Here is a 23,916-nt window from a genome sequence, read left to right as displayed (position 1 = left end):
TTTCAAACAAATTCAAATATTAAAATAATCATAGAACAGCAACAGAATAACATTCAAAGGCAAAAAATCGTTCAAGAACAACACCAAGGCCAGGAAAAAAATCACAATAAAAAGTAACAAGTGGAAATTCAGGAAAATGTTCTCTAGCGAACTGTCAGTACTGCCTTATGTTGAGTAAAATCAATTGCAAACCAAAGAAATGGCGAAAATCTAAGAAAAAGCCGAAATCATTCGATTTTTTAATAACTGAAAAAATCAATATAAGCAGTATAAATGTAGGTGCCAGATCAGCGCTAGAATGATACAAGCTAGAATGTGAACAAAATGGACACAATGTAAGGAACACCAAAACAAAGACTAATTCTTGATTTTTGGAAGTTAAAAATAAAAAAAAACAAGAAAAACGAATACATTTCATTTTTCAGCATTCGAGACATAGAAACGACAATGAGTCATCCGAGACAAACATCCATCCTCTTGAACAGAACAAAAAGAAAAAAACAGAAATCAAACATAGGAAACATTGAAACATTTTGCAAAAAACGGTCAAAAAATTTTTAAGACAGCGTTTATAAAAAAATTTTTAACTGTTTTTCAAAAATTTGCTAAAAAAACGCTAAAAAATGATTGAAGTTTTAATTGAAATGTTTTTCAAACATTTGCTGAAAAAACGCTAAAAAATGATTGAAATTTTAATTGAACAAAATTAAAGCACCTCATGTTGCACAAAAAGACTATTTCTAGTAATTAAAACCAAAATACAGACAACTGAGAAAAAGTGGAAAAAACTACCAACATCGGATTAGCATATGTACAATTTTATAAAACAAAATTACATCGAGGTAAAAAGAGGCCTTGAGTATGTGAATTATTAACGGGAAGTTGCCATATTAACTGATTTTTGACAAAAAAGACGGCTAAAAGATCCAAAAATGAAGAAATAAGAAAGCCAAAAATTAATTTAATAAAAATCAAGAAATATGTGCCAATTTTGAATTTGAAACGCGTTTTCAGGCTCTGCAAAACACTGTGGTATTAGTTTCCAAGGTTTACATTTCAATATAGCATCGAATAAAAATCATTTCTACAAAAAACCAAATTACAAGCAAAAAAACTGGGGCACGTAGACGAAAAAACGGCTAAAAACGGTTATCTATATGTGCCATTCAGTCAAAAACTAATTTTCAAAGTAAAAAAGTCATTCACTAAACGCAGCGCATGGTCAAAAAAACTTCTCTCGCTCAGAAAAAATTAGTTCACATGGCAATTTTTCTCACTTTCGCTTTTAGGTCAAAACAACGTCTGAACGAATAGTGCTTCCGGTAAAAAAAAATCTTAAGAAAAACAATACTCCTCTTCGAGTCGTAAAAAACCAAGAGCACCGCAATATAGCTTCGCTCAGCTTACAGCTTCGCAGCTAAAAAAACAAGAGAAGGCCAATGATAGCCCCAGCTATCGCTGTGCGGCTATTAATAAAATTGATAGGGTAAAACTGACCTTGGTGACTTAAGGCAACTCCGGAAGACACCAGTCGAGATATGTTTGGGAATATGGATGGGTTTGGGCTTAAAACTTCTCCTCATATTGCTCGGCGGTCCAGTTACTGCCACAGCCTTCCTCTCGTCCGCACTCCCTTCAACTGAACTCATGTGTCTCATCATAGATACAACTGGTTGCGCTGTCATCACACTGGGCGCTATTGATCCAGGAATCTTGAACACTCCAGGTGGTGACAAATTGTTCGACACTTTTGACGGAGATACTTCACTTGTTGAATGACGTCGACCAGAAGCTGCATTATTTGAGCTGTTACCCAGCTGGTCAACTGCCGAAGTTCTGTTGCTGCTGCTGGAAATGACTTTTGTTGAACTTGAGTTGATATTACCAGGTTGAGAGTTCAAGTTTTGGCACGGTGTAGTTAGGGTAGTTACAGGAACTTCATTTGAGCAAGTGACACATTCCTCGACTGGAAAAGTGGCAACTGAGTTGCGCCTTAGAACAGGTTCCTCGTCAGGAAACAATTCGTCAAGTCGGTCTGGAGTTAGCAATCCAGTAGTCGCATGCGACGGTGTCGAAGGCTCCCAATTTCCAGATTTAGGAAACTTGAAGCGCGAACTGTTGTTGTCTACCACAAAGGACGCGGAAAAACAATGTGGATAGTAATCTGCTCTATAGTTATTTCCCCCACTTGAGAAAGCTTGCTGATGAGGTGGCTGTTTCTTGAAATTGCTAACACTACTGGGAATAGTCAAAGGACTAGGCTTTGAGAGTTTTGATTTTGAAGACCCGACTGCTGAGGAGGCTATAGGCGTCCGGTTGATATCATAATTCATTTGCGAGGTCACAACGGGCGCTTCAGGAGGGAGAAACGCATCGTCATCATCGTCGTCAAACTCGTCTTGATCGACAAAAGAGATTTCGGCAGCCTCCTCGCCTATGTTACTAGCCAGCCTGGACACCACTTCTTTTTCCGTGGGAGAAATGTTTGGCGACTCATGTCGTGAGCTAGAATTACTATTCACACGATCCAATTCGGCAGCTGATCGAAAGCTAGGACCAGCAGCGCACGTAGATGAGCTAAAGCGAGCTGCATCACCAATCGTTTTCCGCCGTCTGTCCATTTTTCTCATCTCATTCTGAATGAATTCATCTAGATCTGTCAAAAACTCATCGAGATCCGGTTTAGGTCGCAGCGCTCGTTCATCCACTGAGTAACTCCTGTTCCGACTACAGGTTGTATCGCTCCTGAAGCTGTCCATATGTCTCGGGATCGCTGAAGGCGTTTTAGAAGCAAAGGCTTCATTTTGTACCGCAGCGTCGTAGGGCGGTGGAGGTGGAACGCGTTCGTACTTATGCACCAAACTATCTTTATTTTCAGCATATATCGGGTGATTACTATAAAGGCCTGCCGCCTTTCGATCAATATGGTAATTTGACTGCTCAATTTCACAAGTTACTTTTTGCGAGCTTTCTGATAACTGCATAGAAACATCAGCTCGAGGGCGATTTTCGGTTGCTTTCTGTCTAAGAGAGGCGTTGGAAGGCGGAGGAAATACAAAGTGCACAGACTTGGAAGGCCCCGGACTTTTGACAGTAAAAGGCGATTTCAGTGCAGACTGTGTTGGGAACTGCGGTTTTAGAGTATCGTAGCGGACACCACCAAACTGTTCGCCAATTGCTGATAAATTACTAGAGTGATGCCTGTCATCAGTTTCCCGTGAGGCATAAGCGAGGTTCTGAACTTCCGGTGTGATATGAGATGCGCTTCTTTTTGATAATTCGTAGTCCTGAGGTGATTTGCTTCTGAGATCCGACTGTATTACATGCAGGCTACTTTCATTTAAGAAATCTTCATGAATGACACTAGATTTTTCATTATTTCTCACTACGTTACAACCAACAACCTTCTCTATGCTCGATGAAAACACGGCAGGATTGAAGAACTTCTGAGGACTGAGGTCGTTCACCCCAGTGTAGCTCTCTGTAGCAGTCAGACCACCATATTCAGGCGCAGTTGTCAAGGCTAGATCCATGATTGGAGAGCTACTCTGTGTCGGAATACCTGGTGGAGGAGTCACGAAGCATTGCGGAATGGTGTTTTGAAGTGGCGTTGCATCTTCATCTGAGGACGGAGGAACATTGATATGCGCAATCGAACTGGACAGGTTTGAGATAGACTGTGATACGATAGCATCTCTCAAAGCTGACATCACCAGTGGGTTAGTGGCTGCAAGGTCATGCTGTTCCAGAAATCGAGGGACTTGAGACTGAGCGCTACCCGTCAATATTGGAGGTTGGATTTGGGTTGGAATGGGACTTTGAGATAATGAGGATGACTCGGAAGGTGCAGCACCACCGGATGTTACTTGCTTGGAGGGTACAGTGAGTGCTAAAGGTTGCGCGGGAGAAGAGACGTTGGAAGACGAGTTGGATCCAAGTCCACTACTGACAGCACTGATCGGGGGAGGAGACCCACTGAGTGAAGAGCCTGAATTAATTGTCAGAGGCAGCGGGACAGACGTTAAATCGCTTGTCGTCTTCATCGCTTTCTCTCTAAATGCTTGCTCCTTGCCCTCTTTATCGTATCCTCCATGAAGTCGCATGTGGCCGTTCAAAGCAGGGAGGGTCGGAAATGTTTTATGACAAACTGGGCATGTCGATTCTTTTTCTCTGAAACACCGCATACATCGATTCATTAAATGTCAGTTGATTGAATTAATTTATGAAAATGCTTCCAGCATCAGACGATAAACCACACTATCATAACAAATAGAATCATTTCTCAGGTTTTCGCTTTAATCACTCGCGCATATTGAAAAGGAAAATTTGAGGTTACGGAGATTAAGCAATTCATACAAAATTGAAAAATTATTTACAGCATACTTAAAGGGGACGAAGAATATTACAACTAAACACTCTAAATTGTTTCAACCGTTACATAAGAGTTAAACCAACTCCGTTTCACAATGCAGTTATAATTAAATTAGCCTGTCATCGAACCTCACAAGAAGTTCCAACAAACCTCTCAAAACAGTAAAAAAGTTCCAGCTTGCTCTAACAAAATAAACATGACCGACTAACGTCGGGCGAAACGACTGGCGAGCGTTTGCCTGCGTCAGTAGCTAGCCACGGTTTAGGGAGGATAGTTTTAGCTGTCTTAGTGAATTGCATACTATAAGAGTTCCTCAGCCACTTAGGGCCCTCTGGATTTTACATATTTATCCCGTGTTTGAGAAAGAAAAGTCAAAAGGATAAGACGAAAAATCACTCAAGTGAAAAATAGCATATAAAGAACAACGCGACTAATAGAAACATAGCCCGCAGATTGCCGGAAAATAGCCGCGATAGCCGCTTGTGGCCTTCCATGAAATGAAACATAACCGACTAAACGTCGGAAGAATTGCTCTTGAACGACTAGTGGGAGCTCTAATCAATTGCAGCCTCATTCAGTCGGGGGGGGCCTAACTGGGACTAAGAAGTTCTAAAGTAGGCTTCAAATAACCACATTAGAGTTTAACATATACCACTATTAAGATTTAAAGTAAAAAATGACAAGAGTTTCGTCGCACTTTTCATTTGACTTTTAGTATTAAATTGCCGCCAATTGAGTTCAGCTGCTTAAAATTTTGATTAAGAGAGAATTTTAGATCACGCGAAACGCAAAAAGTCAAGGGCGTAAAAGTCGCTAGAAAAGTCAAAATTGTCAAGCGAAAATTTTGCATAAAAAAGACACACGTTTACAATAATTGCTATGAACTACGTTCAACAGCAATTAAACATCTAAAGAAACAAGATAGGCAGGTTGAACAAGAGTCCTTTAGTAGACCACTAGAGTTTTTGGGTTAGATACGTACTGTCATTTTTGATACACATACGGTCTATAAGGAAGAAACCCTATAAGAACGTTTTCAAAATTGATTTTCGAAACCAAAAACTCAAGAATTAGGGCATATAAGTTGGGCACTACTTAGATGCACACTATTGATCTTTAACTAGTAAATGTTCATAAAATAAATTTCCATAAGTGAGTTCAGAAGTCATTTTTCTGAGTGAGGTAAGTCACGCAATCGACTTAAAAGCAGAAACGACGTCACCCAGACAAATTTTAACTGCAAAGCAGTAGAAGTTACTGAAGTCATTGAAAAAGTCGGGGTGAGACGAAACAAACGTCTGCTAGACGAAGTAAAAAAAACTAGGAGCGCAATAATATCCGCCTGGAATTGCTGACGCGGCTATTAGTTAATACAAATTTCGTATTAGAGCAATTAAAAACTTTCTATTGTCCCAAAACATTGCCGCAATTTTTCAGAGCAGTTGTGGGTAGTTCTTTAATGCAATGTATTGTTTCACATCACGCAGTATAAAACAACGCAGTTCACAAAGACTGAAAATTTCAAACTAGCCGGCAAATTGCCGCAATTCGCACTCTTGGACTTCGAGAAGGGGCTCAATCATTTCTTCTGTTTTCTCAGAACAACTTTTTAGAGAAAAACGGGCTAACGTCAGATGAATTGCGCTCAGACGACAGGCGGGGGCAATTGGAATTCGAGGGGCTGTAACTTGAAAAATTTCATGGGTGAACAAATACGTCGATGCCACAGAAGCTCGAAACCCGGACCTCTAGGATACCAGTCCAACATCTTAATTACTAAGCTATAACGTCTTCGATTCTTATTCGCTCACAACCCCTTTTAAATTAGCAGTAAATCTTCATTTCATAAAGCGAGCAATTTTAATTGCTCAAAATGAAGACCTAAAGCGAGAAAAAATCACGCAATAACTCAAAGAATGTCCGAGAACAAAAGCTGTCGAGCAAAAATTTTGCATACAAAAGACAAACATTGACAATAATTAGTTCAAACTTCATTGAGGGCATTTACTCACTACCAGTTCTTTTTAATATCGACTGAATTCATTACAGGAATCCATATCAAGTAAATTCTATAGGGCTGTGATATCAAGTACATTCCGTAATCAAATTTCTACGTATTTTGTTCAGTTTCTCAAAAAATACAGAAATCAACTTAGTCGTGGAGAAAATGCCAGAATCTTTTCAGGGAAATTTATTTATCTTCAAATATCTTAATCAATTATGTTCAATTTCTATGGAAATAGGTTACCCGTCTATTAGAAGACACAACTTTTTGAGTGAGCCCAGGAATGCAGAGAAGTGGAAGAGAATGCTATTCTTTTCCCGATAATAAAGGTCTGTTTGTCTCAGATCACAAATCCTATACATGTGAGCTTTGTATGAATTAGAAAAAAATCAAGATTTGACGCAGTAGTGCGTTCTCTTCAAAATTAATCGAAAATCTTAGAGAAACGCGGAAAAGGTAATCAGCAGAATAAGACACGATCTTTTTATCATCAAATTTGTCTGATTTTCTTAAAACCTTAAATTACTAAAGATTCCTATAACTAAAGATTTGTGTACGTCTGTCGCATAAAGTATCCAATATTGACAATATCTATAGTTCAATTCAAATAAACTCTTAATTCAGTGAGGGATCAGTAATTATAACGTTACTTCAAGAATTCGGAGAAAATAACAAAAAACATACCCGGCAGATTGCCGGAAAATAGCCGCCGTTGATTCCAATAAGCATGATTGGGATTGAAAGAATAGAAGATATTGAAAAAAAAAGATTTTTGTACAAAAACATTTTTTAAGTCCGATTTATTTTGATGGCATTTCGTAGTTGAACATAACGTACTTCTGTTTCTTAGAGAGAGGCTACAGGGGCTACTATCAATACCAATAAGCATTAGAGATGGTAACTAAGACTTATAGGAACGAAGTTCAAATAGCGGGCATCTAAAATTGGGCTTTATGGGTTTATCCCGTTTCTACTTCTGACTTCAATTTTTTATACTGACTCTGTTCATTTTGAATTGCTTTACTGAGCAACTGATGCTGACAATCACTTTCATCAGAATGAGAGAAGAGAGAAACTAGCCTAGAGAAGACAAAAAGTTTTCACGCAAAATGTTGAAAAAGCGGCAAAATGAGGTAAAGCGAAACATTTTTTTATTCGACGAAGTAAAACATACCCGGCAGATTGCCGGAAAATAGCCGCCGTTGATTCCAATAAGCATGATTGAGTTTGAACGAATAAAATATATTGAAAAAAAGATTTTGTGTACAAAAATATTTTTTAAGTCCGATTTATTTTGATGGCATTTCGTAGTTGAACATACTTCTGTTTCTTAGAGAGAGGCTACAGGGGCTACTATCAACACCAATAAGCATTAGAGGTGGTAACTAAGACTGATAGGAACGACGTTCAAATAGCGGGCATCTAAAATTGGGCTTTATGGGTTTATCCCGTTTCTATTTCTGACTTGATTTTTTATACCGACTCTTCATTTTGAACTGCTTTGCTGAGCAGCTGCTGTTTAAAAGGACTTTGAGCAGAATGACAGAAGAGAGAAACTAGCCTAGAGAAGTCAAAAAGATTTCACGCAAAATGTCGAAAAAGCGGCAAAATGGTAAAGCGAAAAAAAGTTTGACGAAGTAAAAAAAAATACGAGCGCAATAATAGCCGGCTGAGAAGATGAAGTCGGCTATTAAAAAAATAGGAGCGCTATAATAGCCGGCTGAGAAGATGAGGGCGGCTATTAAACAGAACTGACGCACAAATCGCTCAAAGTGTCTAGTTTCATGTTTCATTTCACGTGTAGAGTATTCTGTCAACTATGAATTCCATCGAAAAAAAACTGTTTTCACCGTTGTGTAACAAACTAAAGCAAACGATGAAATCTTCTCAACACAAACCACCAATTTTCTCACGCTAAGTATTCATGAAGGTGAATTCTGCACTTTTTCAGTTGAACCTCTTTTCCATCAGCGGACCTAGTTTAATTGCAAAGAACCGAGAGAAAAAAATCAGACGGAATTAAAAAATTCTTAAAACCCTAAGAAACATTATACTTTTACATTTTCCAAAAAAAATCACATTTTCAATTGCCCAAAATTTCTAACAGCAGAACAAATCAAGCTTAACGGATATCTGCGAAAAATCTTGAATCCCCTTATATACATTTGATCTCATAAATAGGTCTAACATACATTCCCCCATTTTTTTTGAGAAAAGAATGCGCACCAAACACTTAAATTTAACAAAGGATCAAGAGTCTTAGAATCAGAACTTTAGAGTCTACATACGGTTGCGCGTGCTTTAACTGAGCTGAGCTTCAAGCGTTGCGATCAGTTACTTAGAAATCTGAATGAGATCAATTTGAATTGCGCAAAAATCACGCTATGAGGAGTAAGAAGTCTTTCGAAATGATTGAATTCGGTCATTTGAAAATGCTGCATAAAAAGACGGAGACGACCTAAATTACTGAGAAACGCCATTTGAGAGCAATTAAAAAGTCACAAATTTTAAGGAACAGCATTTTGTGCTCTTCTATAAATAACGCCCTAAAATAATTCATTTCTTTCAACAATCAACATGAGTTTCCACAAATTGGAATTGGTTAAATGGGCAAGTTCAGAGGGAAGGGATTGCCTTATTTGCAAATGCAACAGAAAAAGCTGCATTTCATTAATGTGAGCAAATCTGATGATTGAGAATGAAGCAAGCGAGGTTTCTGCATTATAAATCTTATGTTTCTCTTTGAGTGACCCACTATGCCAAGTGGTAAGAAGGGTGTGCTCTCATCCCTGATTCTGTATAATCGGGGTCGCTTAAGCTTTGTGCGTAGCTCAGAGACAACAAAGCTAAAGGGGCAGCACTGTCCCAAATTGTACTCCTGCCCTAACTCTGCCTCTATCTTACTTCTGAGTAAGACCCTCCTTTCAGTAGAGCTAGCACACTTATCACTTGAAACGCCAACAATTGCACGTAACCAGGCCGGGACATTCTGACCACCCTCGCAAAAATTTCATTGATCTAACTTCTACTTCAAAAAAATTACCCCTTACAAAACGATCTTAACTAAGCGTTCGCGAACTTAATTAGAGCATTAGATTCAAAATTATTTTAAACTCAATGTGAAATGCAAGTTAATACGGTATTATAATTAGTCTTATCGCGTTTAAATCCCAGACAGATTTAGGCATTCAATTCAAATCTCATGATTTGATACCAATTTAGAAAAGAACGTTTTCAGATTTTGTCATGGAATGAAATCAATAGGAAATTAGGCAGCATTAGTGAAAATAAGAGGGGCAGTCTTACACTGTTGGGTTTTCATCTGTGGTTGCTATTGCGTACATCTGTGTCTCATTACCGTTCACTCCTTGGATAGTGACCAACTAAAACAAACAACAGATCATGATTAAAAGGCCATGATCACTGAAGCGTAAACAGCCACACACGATCTCGTGTCATTCACAAAATAACTCATTACTCAAAACTGACGCCATTTACCGATCAAGCGGTTCCAATCCAAAACCAACAAAACTGGCCACTACGCTTCCTTCACAAAAGGGATAGAGCCGACGCTTATGCCAAACTCTAACGTCAATATAAATTGACGACCAGCCCGGTTGTACAATTTGAAGAGCGATCTATAATTTGGTAACATTCGCTCAAAACAACAGCCAATATAAGTTATGTACGATTTTCCAAGAGAAATTTATAAACGAAAAACCACATTTTTCAAAACATGGGTATTTATAACGGTTGTCTTTAGAACAATATTGCCATTATCCACCTTCGATAGGCAAGCTTAAAGTTGGTTTTTAAATTCTCTAAATTCTTGCAAAAAAAAGAAACCCATTCAAGTGTTTACAGTTTAAATGACATTATCAACACATTCGGTAGATTGCCGGAAAATAGCCACCGTTGGCAACTGACCGATATTCAGATTGAATCAATTTAAAAGAGAACGTAGGTAAAAGATTGCAGGAAAATAGCAGCGGTTGACCCCATTGGCTGACGTTGGGATTAAAATAGCTAAAGAAAAAGTGAAAGAAAAATTTATAACCTGGCTTCTTTCGAAGTTTCTAAAAGTGTTCTAATAAATTAAACATAGCCGGCAGATTGCCGGAAAATAGCCGCCGTTGACGCGCTTTATGTACATCGGGACTGAAACAAAAAAGAAACATACCCGGCAGATTGCCGGAAAATAGACGCCGTTGATGTCATTTCGTAATTGGGCATACTCCTGTCTCTCAGTGAGTGGCTACAGGGTCTAGTATCAATACCAATAAGCATTATAGATAGTAACTAAAACTTATGAGAACAAAGTTCAAGTACGGGGCATCTAAAAATGGGCTTCATGGGTTTATCCCGTTTCCATTTCTGACTTGATTTTTTATACCGACTCTCTTCATTTTGAACTGCTTTGCTGAGCAGCTGCTGTTTAAAAGGACTTTGAGCAGAATGACAGAAGAGTGAAACTAGCCTAGAGAAGTGAAAAAGATTTCACGCAAAATGCTGAAAAAGCGGCAAAATGGTAAAGCGAAAAAAAGTTCGACGAAGTAAAAAAAAATAGGAGCGCTATAATAGCCGGCTGAGAAGATGAGGGCGGCTATTTAAAAAATAAAAGATAAATTGACATTTTTTTCTATTTTTTTCAGTGTCAAAAAGTGTTCTAAATCGGCGTGCAGTTTCGGTTGGATTCTAAAACTATACTTAAGTCAGCTTCTAAACTGAAAGCTAATAAGCTTAATACCGATATCAGCTAGCAAACCCTCTAATGAACTTTGATAACCTAATTCTCAATGGCTTAATGACCGGACTTTATCTGTTTATCCCGTGTCTTTTGATTTTGCTCTTTGATTTTGACTGTATTCACTATCTTGCGTAATTCATTGAGTGAATATATTTAAAAAACATTGAGTTGAAACAGTGAGTGAGGTAAGTCAGGAGTCAAATATGAAAGTCGTGACTTATGTAAAACGAAAAACGTGATCAAAAAGTAAAGCGAATTTAAAAAAAGGAGAGCGCCTAAATAATAGCCGATTGAGAGGCTGATGGCGGCTATTAAAAATCACCAATACTTTTTGAAACAAGGGGTTTCAAAGCCATTAAAGCAATCGGTTGCACAAAAAACGCTTGAATCAGCATCAAAATGGTTTCACGAGACAGCGCATGAGACATATAGAAACAAACAGGTCATATTAGTCACATTAACGAAGAGAGCAACAAATACAGGCAAAACTAAAAAAAAACTATTAAAAATTTGTAATATTCAGTTCTGTCCAAGTCATTAAAATCAGTTCTCAAAAGGACTAGAAATAATAAAACGTTCATGACCAATCTAAGCAATTGATACCGGTTCAATTCAGCAACAAAATAACTAAAACAGCAAAAAGGAGTAAACTTCAAAAATTCGCTAATATTTTGAAAACAAAATTCAAAGTATTTGAAGCAATTTACCACATACCCGAATCTAACTTTAAAAAAAGGGTTAAACTATGCCTCATCAGAAGGCGTATTAGACATGTCGTTATTGACAAACATAATCGACCAACGATTGGGGATAAAAGGTGGTGGGGGAGTGCTGAGCGCACTATTTTACAGGTGGAACAATGTGCAGGGATTGGGGTGGATGGATTAGGGCTGATGTGGGGGAGGGAGGGGGTCAAACTCTAAGAACCGCCCATCACACCATGAACTTATGATTCAAAACTGTTTCGGTTAATCGCTACTTAAGATATCAGTAGGTCGGAAACTCAAAATGCCCTCAAGTCGTTACTTGTTTAACGCGTTTCCGAGGACTAAAAATCGGTCAATCGAAAATGCGAAAATAACACAGGCTTGCATCAATATAGTTTGAGAAAAATAAAAATGCATGAACAAATTTAAACATAGGTGGCAGATCGCCGAAAAATAGCCGCCGTTGACGCGCTTGATGCACATCGGGATTGAAACAGAAAAAGAAAGAGACAAATTAACCGATTTTTTCTGTTTTTTTTTCAATGTCAAACTCAAGCTTCTAAACTGAAAGCCAATAAGCTTAGTACCAATGTCAGCTAGCAAACACTATAATGAATTTTGATAATCAAATTCTCAATGTTTTAAAGATCGGGCTTTATCGGTTTATCCCGTCTCTTTTGATTTTGTGACCTTGACAGTATTCACTACAAAGCATAATTCAATGAGTGAAAGAATTTAAAACGCATTCAGTTGAAGCAGTGAGTGAGGGAAGTCAGAAGTCAAACGTGAAAATAGTGACATGTAAAACGAGAAACGTGATGAAAAGATAAAGCGAATTGAAAAAAAATAGCAGGACAAGTCTTGACGTACAATTCAAAGAATTTTCATTGATCAAACAAAAAAACTAGACCTAGAACGGACTAAGAATGAATTTGGAAAACCAATTCTAAAATCAGATAAAGAAAAGTACCAAAAAACCAGAAAATCAATGCCAAAATGAACTATAAATGGATTGGGAAAAACCATTCAGAAAAAAATCCGATCCGAAAAAAATCGAATAACAGTAATAATCACAGTGAAATTGCCGGATGTGAACAAAAAACCAAAAGTGAGAAAGCCAATTTTTGATCGAACACCGTTTTAAAACTAGACTGAAAAAAATTCATGCCGCAAAGATAGTCGCTTTTTCGCTCCACTTCCTCTTTCGGCGTGACCAAAATCACTACTCCAATTTGACTTAAATCATAAATATGTGTGAACAGATTTTAAAAAAAGACAGCGGCCCAAGACAATTCAAATTCTTTGAAATGTAAAAAAGGAGGGCGCCTAAATAATAGCCGTTGAGAGGCTGACGGCAACTATTAAAAACATTGCCCAAATAAAATTCAAATTTTTTACAATTGTGAAAAAAACGACGACTAGAGCAAAAAAGTACGCGCAAAGTTTTGTAGCGACACTAAACATTGAAATTGCAATGGAAATAAGCAACTTTGAGTATCAGGTCGTCATCGTGGAAAAATTTATGATGGCTTCAGAAAAAATTGCCGGAAAACGATTTTTGAGGCTCTCACGCAACAAAAAGTTGAGTTGAATTGAGTTGAAACAGTGAGTGAGGCAAGTCAGGAGTCAAACGTGAAAGTCGTGACTTATGCAAACCGAAAAACGTGATCAAAAAGTAAAGCGAATTAAAAAAAAGGAGAGCGCCTAAATAATAGCCGACTGAGAGGCTGACGGCGGCTATTAAAAATCACCAATACTTTTTGAAACAAGGGGTTTCAAAGCCATTAAAGCAATCGGTTGCACAAAAAACGCTTGAATCAGCATCAAAATGGTTTCACGAGACAGCGCATGAGACATAGAAAAAACCAGGTCATATAGTCACATTAACGAAGAGAGCAACAAATACAGGCAAAACTAAAAAAAACTATTAAAAATTTGTAATATTCAGTTCTGTCCACGTCATTAAAATCAGTTCTCAAAAGGCCTAGAAATACTAAAACGTTCAAAACCAATCTAAGCAATTGATACCGGTTCAATTCAGGAACAAAATAACAAAAACAGCAAAAAGGAGTAAACTTCAAAAATTCGCTAATATTTTGTAAACAAAATTCAAAGTATTTGAAGCAATTTACCACATACCCAAATCTTATTTTTAAAAAAGGGTTGAACTATGCCTCATCAGAAGGCGTATTAGACATGTCGTTATTGACAAACATAATCGACCAACGATTGGGGATAAAGGGGGTGGGGGGAGTGCCGAGCGCGGTATTTTACAGGTGGAACAATGTGCAGGGATTGGGGTGGATGGATTAGGGCTGTGGTGGGGGAGGGAGGGGGTCAAACTCTAAGAACCGCCCATCACACCATGAACTTATGATTCAAAACTGTTTCGGTTAATCGCTACTTAAGATATCAGTAGGTCGGAAACTCTCAAGATGCCCTCAAGTCGTTACTTGTTTAACGCGTTTCCGAGGACTAAAAATCGGTCAAGCGATAAAAATGCGAAAAAAACACAGGCTTGTAGCAATATAGTTTGAGAAAAATAAAAAATGCATGAACAATTTTAAACATAGGTGGCAGATCGCCGAAAAATAGCCGCCGTTGACACGCTTGATGCACATCGGGATTGAAACAGAAAAAGAGACAAATTAATGGATTTTTAATCTCAAGCTTCTAAACTGAAAGACAATAAGCTTAGTACCAATGTCAGCTAGCAAACACTATAATGAATTTTGATAATCAAATTCTCAATGTTTTAAAGATCGGGCTTTATCGGTTTATCCCGTCTCTTGATTTTGTGACCTTGACAGTATTCACTACAAAGCGTAATTCAATGAGTGAAAGAATATAAAACGCATTCAGTTGAAACAGTGAGTGAGGGAAGTCAGAAGTCAAACGTGAAAATAGTGACATGTAAAACGAGAAACGTGATGAAAAGGTAAAGCGAATTGAAAAAAAAATAGCAGAACAAGTCTTGACGTACAATTTGAAGAATTTTCATTGACTAAACAAAAAAACTAGACCTAGAACGGACTAAGAGTGAATTTGGAAAACCAATTCTAAAATCAGATAAAGAAAAGTAACAAAAAACAGAAAATCAATGCCAAAATGAACTATAAATGGATTGGGAAAAACCAGAAAAAAAATCCGATCCGAAAAAATCGAATAACAGTAATAATCACAGTGAAATTGCCGGATGTGAACAAAAAACCAAAAGTGAGAAAGCCAATTTTTGTTCGAACACCGTTTTGAAATTAGACTGAAAAAAATTCAGGCCGCAAAAATAGTCGCTTTTTCGCTCCACTTCCTGTTTCGGCGTGACCAAAATCACTACTCCAATTTGACTATAAAAATCATGAAAATGTGTGAACAGATTTTAAAAAAAGACAGCGCCCCAATAAAATTCAAATTCTTTGAAATGTAAAAAGGAGGGCGACTAAATAATAGCCGTTGAGAGGCTGACGGCAACTATTAAAAACATTGCCCAAATACAATTCAAATTCTTTACAATTGTAAAAAAAACGACGACTAGAGCAAAAAAGTATGCGCAAAGTTTTGTAGCGACACTAAACATTGAAATTGCAATGGAAATAAGCAACTATGAGTATCAGGTCGTCATCGTGGAAAAATTTATGATGGCTTCAGAAAAAAATGCTGGAAAACGATTTTTGAAGCTCACATTTTTCACGCAACAAAAAGAAAAAGAGTTCTGCAAACTAGTTAAGAGGCTGTCAATGAAAGCTAGAAATTTGGTAATTCAAATGGAAACTCTTAGAATAAGAGAAGGCATTTCGGTTGAGCTGTTATTTTTTGCTTTGACTGCCGAAATTTCATTTTAGCAGAACTGTTTTCGTACTTCTTGCACGAATAGGGTGACCCTCTCAATTCACTACGAAAATGTCCAATATCTAAACCCCAAAAATTTTCAAGATTGCCTAAAAAAACTTAGGGTGTGATATCAGACGCGCCCAACTTTTAGGTATCAAAAAGGGGAAAAATTAACGCAACTAATATTCTCAAGTTTCATGCATAAAAATTTCTTATTTTGAATAAAAGTTCCAATGGCTTCAAATAAATTTTTGGATAAAACTGAATAAACGTTTCAATAACCTCAAAAATTTTTGGATAAAACTGAATAGAAGTTTCAATAACTTCAAACAATTTTGGATAAAACTGAATAAAAGTTTCAATAGCTTCAAAAAAATGAACAAAACTGAATAAAACTTTCTTCCCAGTACATTAAGTTTCGCTAAACTGTCAAAAAATGTATACACGACTTACAGTTGTATTCGACGGCGAGAATAGTTTACTTTTGCGCAGCTGTGCGTAATCGACCTCAAGTTTGCCGTGCTGATTGGCTAGGTGTCTCTTCAGCTGTCTCTGGTCACAGTAGCTTTTGCCACACTCCGGCTCATGACACACGAATGGCTTCGTTGCACTATGTGTCAACTTGTGCCCGTTCCTAAAACACCTGCATTCAGGAAGCCGAAGAACTCATCATCTCTGTATATTTTAAATATCCACTTAAGACGTTTTTGGATTTCTGAAGTACCAAGGGACAAAAGAAAGCTGCTGAGAAATTATCCCTAACAGTGACTGCCAGGTAGGCTAACTCAACAGCTGTATAAATTCATTCCTCTTGCAGTCTAAGAGGGCTCCGACAATTACAATAAGCTATTTAGGGAAGCCCATTTAACCAATGAGCATAATAATGGAAACCCACATATGTTAATCAGAAGGTCAGAAGGTATCAGTCACTATACTCGTATATCTCTCTTAATACGTTGACTAACTCCAAAATACATATTTGTCAAAAGGAACTGACTTGAAAGCCTTCAATTGGTGCCAAACTAAATAAATGATAAAAATCAAAAACTTTCGATGTGCGCTCAGTTAAAGGAGGGTCCTAAAAATGCTTCCATGATCAAGCGTAGCTTGATATATGATTGCTTCAATTAAAAGTATGAACACTTACAGATGGTCCTGGCGCTTAAACCTCTTATGACAGAGGTTGCATGAATATCTCCTCTCGTCACTGTGAGTAAGCTTATGCTTTGCTAGTGCACTGGAGGATGTGAAAACTTTCCCACACTCTCCGCACATCTGTGGGTTCTTAATACCAGCGGCTGCTGCAGCAGCTGCTGCTCCTGAAGGAGAATTCAAACCCATCCCCATAGATCCACCTGCTAGAACATTTTTTCTGCTGGATAATGGGCAACAAGATGAACATTCGCAAAAGATGATATACTATATATTCTTTTGAAAATGTTTTACCTAAACCATCAGTTTTTACTGCCGATCAGTAACACCGAAAATTATTGATTCCTTACGTTGAATTCAAAAATTTCTTAGAATTTGATTTAAAAATTAGTTTTTTTTTCAAAAATTAGTTAATTGAATTCCGTAAATTCTTCAAATTCAGTAATTCAGAGAAATGGCCATTACTTTCCGCGAACGGATGGACGAGTCCAATGAAAGTTATCGCCAGACGAATAAAATTCTGCCCACAATTTTTACGCAATTTCAGTTTGATTAATCGCACAATTTCGCCGACTTCACACTATTCGTACTTAATATTAAGCTATCACGCAAAAATGGGTACTTAATGATTCCTATGTACTTGACGTTTTACAACTGGCTTTAGGTGTCATCTCCTTGGGTGTTCGAACAACAATGTTTCTATTAGGAATACGTTATGATAATCACTTTTGTGAATTTCAGACCGGGAACAGAAAAACAGCTCACCCAATCCGAGAGAAGAGACCCCAGAAGGCGGCGAAGACCCGACCATGGCACCCGGGTACAAACTGAGCGCCATCTCAGGAGAGGAAGAATTGTTCATCAAATGGGAACTCCCCGGTGCCGAAAGGGCGGAGCCAACTGGGGTAGTGCCACTAGACGCCCCCAGTCCATACAGACCCCCGGTTGGAGATGGTGTGATCAAATTGAGACTGCTGGATGGAGACGTCATTTCTGGGTAGTAATAAGAGTAGTAGTTAGAGCAGTAATAGTCAAAACAATCTCCGTAATGAAACGGCATTCTGTTAGATTAAAATATTATAATTCGTTGATTAAAATAGAATTCTAAAATGACAAAAAATGATTAAATCAATTTCCAGAGAAATTCACAAATTGAAATTACAAATGTGAATGAACCAAGACAGTTCAACGCTCATAAGAAGAGTCGTTTCTCAGACTGTATATTGATAATGGCTAGCAACAATGATAGAAATAGACAAAAAACAAGTTGTGAATTTAACCAGTTCTATCTAAAGTCAGCGAATCGAGGAAAAAATCAAAATGGTTTCAGCTTGGCTGGTGCTGCCGTAAGCGAGATGATACGGCTTGTTTCGACTTTCATGAAAGAGTGGCACATTTAAACACTTGTTATTCTGGCGCCGCAATTCCTCTCTCAAAATGTGACTTCATTTGATCTATCAATTTAGCAAAAAGAGTAGCTCAACTCCTAGCTAGCAACAAAAATTGGGTATGTAGAGTCTTTGAGGAAATAGATACAGAGTTGTTGAAGAAAGCAACTCGATTATGTGAAGAAACGAAGTAATTATTCTCGAGTATCAGTTTTATTCACTAATTTAAATTGTGAGTACAGCATAAAGCTTTCTTTGTCGCATCGCTAATAGATTGCTTTCAACTATGAGAATGAGTTGATTAAAAAGAAATTAAAGCTGTTAAGAGGGAAGTTATAATCAATGGAAAAAATCAATACTTATTTCAATCACATTTCAATGCCTATTATCTCAGATAATAATCAGTCTTTTCACAAGTATATTAAACATTCAAACATCGATTAAAATAGCGGAACCTACGTTTCAGCAATAGCTTCTGAAATATTAAATCTGAGCTTTCAAACGTTCTCCCTCCCTTCTCCACAATCAAGGCCACACACTTCATTGTTGTAAAAATTCTCATTTCCTCTCATTTTCAATCATTTTTAAACACTTTTTTGTGCCTCAGCGCAAAAACATTGATCTCGTAATTTAGTGAGGAAAGATGGAGTCAAGGTCAGGCTAAACGCAAATAACGATCAAATTTCTACTCAAATAGTGATCAAAAGCAAAACATAACCGACTAAACGTCGGAAGAATTGCTCTCGAACGACTAGTGGGAGCTCTAATCAATTTCAGCCTGCTTCAGTCGGGGGGGGGGGGGGGGGGGCAGGGGGAACATGGGACTAAGAAATTCAATAGTGGGCTTCAAATAATCACATTAGAAGTTATTATATACCACTATCAAGATTTAAAGTAAAAAATGGAACCAGTTTCGGCGCACTTTTCATTTGACTTTTAGCATTAAATTGCCGCCAATTGAGTTCAGCTGCTTGAAATTGTGATTGAGAGAGAATTTTAGATCACGCGAAACGCAAAAAGTCAATGGCGTAAAAGTCACTCGTAAAGTCAAAACGGTCAAGCGAAAATTTTGCACAAAAAAGACACACGTTTACAATAATTGCTATGAACTTCGTTCAAGAGCAATTAAAGAAGTTAAAATTCATGTGAAGTTTTTGTCTCTTTGGCAACACTTCTTCATTTAAGATCGTTTCATTTCAAAAATCCTATCTACGGCCAATTTTGTATCACATATTTCGTGCTCTTGAAATTTTCACATCAAATTCAGCAACTTTGGGATAAACAGGATATCACAAACTTTCAAGTCCAACAGCAATCAAGAAAAGAACAGAAAAGAAGGGTTGAAAGAGATGAAAATATTTTCTGCAAATAACTGTTTTTAACGTTTTCACTACACAAAGCAAAGTAGTTTTGGGTGCTACACAAGAAACTAAGTTTTCTATTTATTTGATTTCCAATGAATCCATAAGTTTAACTATAAAAATTCCAATCAAATGAAACCCTTAACTAAATAGAAGTCATAGGTTTTCTGGTTTCACTGAAGTGTTTGCAGAAATTTGGAAACTAATTGGCTGTTTCACTAATTTTCCCTCTAGTGTTCTTGTTTAAAGTGATCCGGAACTGATGACTTGTGGAACATTTCGGCCTACCAGAATTTCTACTAACTAGAGGAACAAAATTTTAAAGGTCACCTTAAACTTTAAGTAAAATAACAGAAACGAAAACGTAGCGAGACTTTTGTTAGTTATTTTCTGAAGAAATTAAGATCTGTCATTAGACGCATACTCCGCGAGTTAATCTTTTTTAGTATCCTTTTATTTGAGTCAGGCCTCAAATTAAAGCAAGGAAAAGATTTTCAAATTAAGAGAGATTAAGAGAAATTCGAAAAATTAGCAATTAAATTTTCTCCAGAAACGTTTTGATCTTTGTTTTTATTTCAAATGGAATACACCAATGTCCCTGTAATGACAAAACTGCTAAACGATCTGAGGCCACAAATTTCGTATTTCTTAGGTTGTTGAAGAACGGAACGAGGCCACCAAAAAAGCTCTATATCACCTTATTTGTGTATTACTTGACCTCAAAATTGTTTTCTGTTGTTTTTTTTTGCATATTTAGTTATTCATACTCAACAAGACGACTCGTGCGAGTCTGTGCGTAGCACAGAAAGTTCCAATCTACCTCCGAAGGTTGAAAAAAACCCAAAATAGAAATTCTGTCAGCGATATTGTGGTTGAGTATCCAAAAGCAACCTATATGCATTGGCGAAAATTAATTTTTGAACCAAAAATATGCTTTTTGATCCAGAAAAGTACTGTTTTAACCAAAAATACTATTTTCGGCAGAGAAAAATGAAATCTCTTCAAAGAATTCTAGAAAGATAAGTGCAGAACAATTTTAAAGACACCGACACACAAAACCGTACAAATATACACACAAACACAGACACACACACAGAGATTACACAAACAAACGCAAACAGAAAAATACAAAACCCGACACAAAATATTTTTTTTTGGCAATTGGTCAATAATCAAAGTTCGTCACCGTTCATTTATGTCTTGATTGCTCATTTTGGAAAAACAGATGTGGACTTTTCAGGCAATTGTATCGGTAATAGTAAAAGCGACAAATCTAAAATCTTGAAATTTTCGAAAAATTTTGTCATTTTGGATGTTTCATAAACATAATGGTACAAAAATTTTTTCAAAAATTACAGACGTGTTTTCAGCAAAAACTGGAAACAGCGTTTCCTTCTTGGAAATATTAAAAGCCTGAATTTGGAGCAAATTGAATAATTTTTCTAATTTTATTATTTCTCACAGTTTTTGCATTCTGCCTCTATTTTTCTCCAAAAATTAAAGGAACTGACTCCCATTTTTTCTCTCACTCTCTCTCTCTAACGCACAGATCACGCGCATTACAATCGAAGACACGCACGCGGGCGCACACAAACACAAAACCAGACACCAAAAAAAATTTTTTGTATCTGATCTTTGTTCAAGGTTCTCACTCGCTCATTTATGTCTTGTCCGTTTTTTCAGGATAACTTTGTGTGGAGATCTGACAACAGTCAATTTTCAGAGCGCTGACAGTAAATGTTTTGTTTTGAAAAATATTATTGATAAAATACTGAATTGCTGACTTTTTTTGCCTCTTGCTTTTGTTTTTCGTTGCTCTTCATATTGGTTTTCTCTTCTTTTTTGGTCTACTCTTGTTTTTCGTTCTATTCGTATGTCCTCGTTCTCTCACAGTCTCTGTTTGCACTCTATCTTTAATTTTTTCGCTCCTCTAATTTTTTTAAGTGTGCGGTGATTAGAGCAGCGAGTTTTCTGAGCGCTCTTAGTGATGATATTCAATAACAATCATGATTATTGATGAACAGAATTCTGATGGCCAGCAATTATTACGCTTGTTTCCGTCTTTTTTTTCTGGTCTTCTTTTTGCTCTTCTGTTGAATCATTCCCTCTTTTTTCCTCACTATCTCGTTCCGTCTTTTCTCTGATTGTTCTATCGATAACTTTTATTGTTCCAATTGTGCGCGTTGATGGGAATAATCCGCTTCCTGAGCGCTCACAATGCTGATGTTTTTGTTTTTCTTTCTCTCGCTCATTTTCTCTCCTTCTCTCTATCAGTCTCTTTCTCTCTTTCTCACTCCGTTAAAATGTTAAGTCAATTTTCTGAGCGCTGACTTAATGTTTTATCTTTAAAAAAATATATTGATAAAACACTGAATTGCTGACATTTTGGATTTTTTTGCCTCTCAATGATGTATTTCTTTCTGTTTTTCCTTCTCTCGATCATTTTCTCTCCTTCTCACTATCAATCTCTCTTTCTCTCTTTCTCTCTCTCTCTCTCTCTCTCTCTCTCTCTCTTGCTCTTTCTCCTTTCTCTTTTTTTCCTACTCTCTCTCACTCTCCCTCTCTGTTAGTATCTCTCTCCAACTCTATTTTCTTTCTGTCTCTCTTTCTCTCTCTCTCTCTCTCACTCACTCTCTCTCTCTCTCTCTCTCTCTCTCTCTCTCTCTCTCTCTTACTCACAGATCACGGGCATTACAATCAAAGACACGCAAGCGCGCGCACACAAGACAAACAAAACCAGACAACATAAAATAATTCCTTCGTGTCTAAACTTTGCTCAAGGTTCCCCCCTCGCTCATTTATGTCTCTTCTGATTTTTTCTGGATAACTTTGCGTGGACATCTGGGAACAGTCAATTTTCTGAGCGCTGACAGTAAATGTTTTGTTTTAAAAAAATATAAAACACTGAATTGCTGACTTTTTTTGCCTCTTGCTTTTGTTTTTCGTTGCTCTTCATATTGGTTTTCTCTTCTTTTTTGGTCTACTCTTGTTTTTCGTTCTATTCGTATGTCCTCGTTCTCTCACAGTCTCTGTTTGCACTCTATCTTTAATTTTTTCGCTCCTCTAATTTTTTTTAAGTGTGCTGTGATTAGAGCAGCGAGTTTTCTGAGCGCTCTTAGTGATGATATTCAATAACTATCATGACTATTGATGAACCGAATTCTGATGGCCAGCAATTATTACGCTTGTTTCTTCTGTCTTTTCTTTGTGTTCTTCCTTTTGCTTTTCTGTTGAATCATTCCCTCTTTTTTCCTCACTCTCTTGTTCCGTATTTTCTATGATTGTTCTCTCGATAAATTCTATTGTTCCAATGAGGCGCGATGATCGGAATAATCCGCTTCCTGAGCGCTCACAATGCTGATGTTTTTGTTTTTTTCTCTCGCTCATTTTCTCTCCTTCTCTCTATCAGTCTCTCTCTCTCTAACTCCGTTAAAATGTTCAGTCAATTTTCTGAGCGCTGACTGTTAATGTTTTATCTTTAAAAAAACATATTGATAAAACACTGAATTGCTGACATTTTGGATTTTTTTGCCTCTCAATGATGTATTTCTTTCTGTTTTTCCTTCTCTCGATCATTTTCTCTCCTCACTATCAATCTCTCTTTCTCTCTTTCTCTCTCTTGCTCTTTCTCCTTTCTCTTTTTTTCCTACTCTCTCTCACTCTCCCTCTCTGTTAGTATCTCTCTCCAACTCTATTTTCTTTCTGTCTCTCTTTCTCTCTCTCACACACACACTCTCTCTCTCTCTCTTACTCACAGATCACGGGCATTACAATCAAAGACACGCAAGCGCGCGCACACAAGAAACACACAAACCCAAAACCAGACACCAAACAATAATTTCTTCGTATCTGATCTTTGCTCAAGGCAATCAGATGAGTAACTGTAATATTGGTACTTAATTTGAAACGAAATTTTTGAAGTTTTCGAAATATTTTGGCAATTTTGATGTTTCATGAGCATAATGGGACAATCACTAATTTAAAATCTCGCAAATATGTATCAGTGAAAAACGCAAACATACAATTTCGTTATTGGACATACTTAAAGCCCCATTTTGTAGCAAAAACTAAAAAAAAATTTCTAGTTTTCGTTTTCTCTGACAATATCTGCACTCTGACTCTAATTGTGTCTAACGTTTAAATGAGCTATTTCTGTCAAACTAACCATTCCTTTCTCTCTCTATTTCTTTCAAAAAAATATAACTAGGCATGGACATCTTGAGGCAATTATATCGGTAACGTACAATTGACATAAAAAGTTGAAACGAACATTTTGGATGCTTCATTAGCGTAATCGGCTTATAAGTTTTTTGACAGAAGTCTTTAAAAGAACCTGTTGTTTTTAAAAGAACCTGT

At 37.1% G+C, this 23,916-nt stretch overlaps 2 protein-coding genes across 4 annotated transcripts in view; both read right to left on the bottom strand.

The window, feature by feature from the left end:
- Positions 1-23,916, bottom strand: part of LOC142358754 (proteasomal ubiquitin receptor ADRM1-like) — a 275,805-nt gene that overhangs the window by 58,678 nt on the left and 193,211 nt on the right. The window lies entirely within an intron of this gene.
- The window catches only part of LOC142358750 (uncharacterized), a 71,505-nt gene that overhangs the window by 31,810 nt on the left and 15,779 nt on the right, over positions 1-23,916 (bottom strand). The window contains exons 2-7 of one of the 3 annotated variants that reach the window (XM_075410312.1): positions 18,659-18,674; positions 17,577-17,804; positions 16,807-17,017; positions 16,113-16,293; positions 9,684-9,760; positions 1,498-4,170 (exon numbers count right to left, since the gene is read on the bottom strand). In XM_075410312.1, coding sequence (XP_075266427.1) covers positions 1,498-4,170; positions 9,684-9,760; positions 16,113-16,293; positions 16,807-17,017; positions 17,577-17,804; positions 18,659-18,674 — 3,386 coding nt within the window. The remainder of the gene's footprint in view (positions 1-1,497; positions 4,171-9,683; positions 9,761-16,112; positions 16,294-16,806; positions 17,018-17,576; positions 17,805-18,658; positions 18,675-23,916) is intronic. The other 2 variants (XM_075410310.1, XM_075410311.1) reach the window with 2 other exon arrangements.

This window comes from Convolutriloba macropyga, chromosome 2, assembly GCF_964194025.1.
Source record: "Convolutriloba macropyga chromosome 2, txConMacr16.3, whole genome shotgun sequence".
NCBI classification, from domain to species: domain Eukaryota; kingdom Metazoa; phylum Xenacoelomorpha; order Acoela; family Convolutidae; genus Convolutriloba; species Convolutriloba macropyga.
The sequence above is the reverse complement of the archived record's forward strand: the minus strand, read 5'-3'. Positions and strand labels throughout refer to the sequence as shown.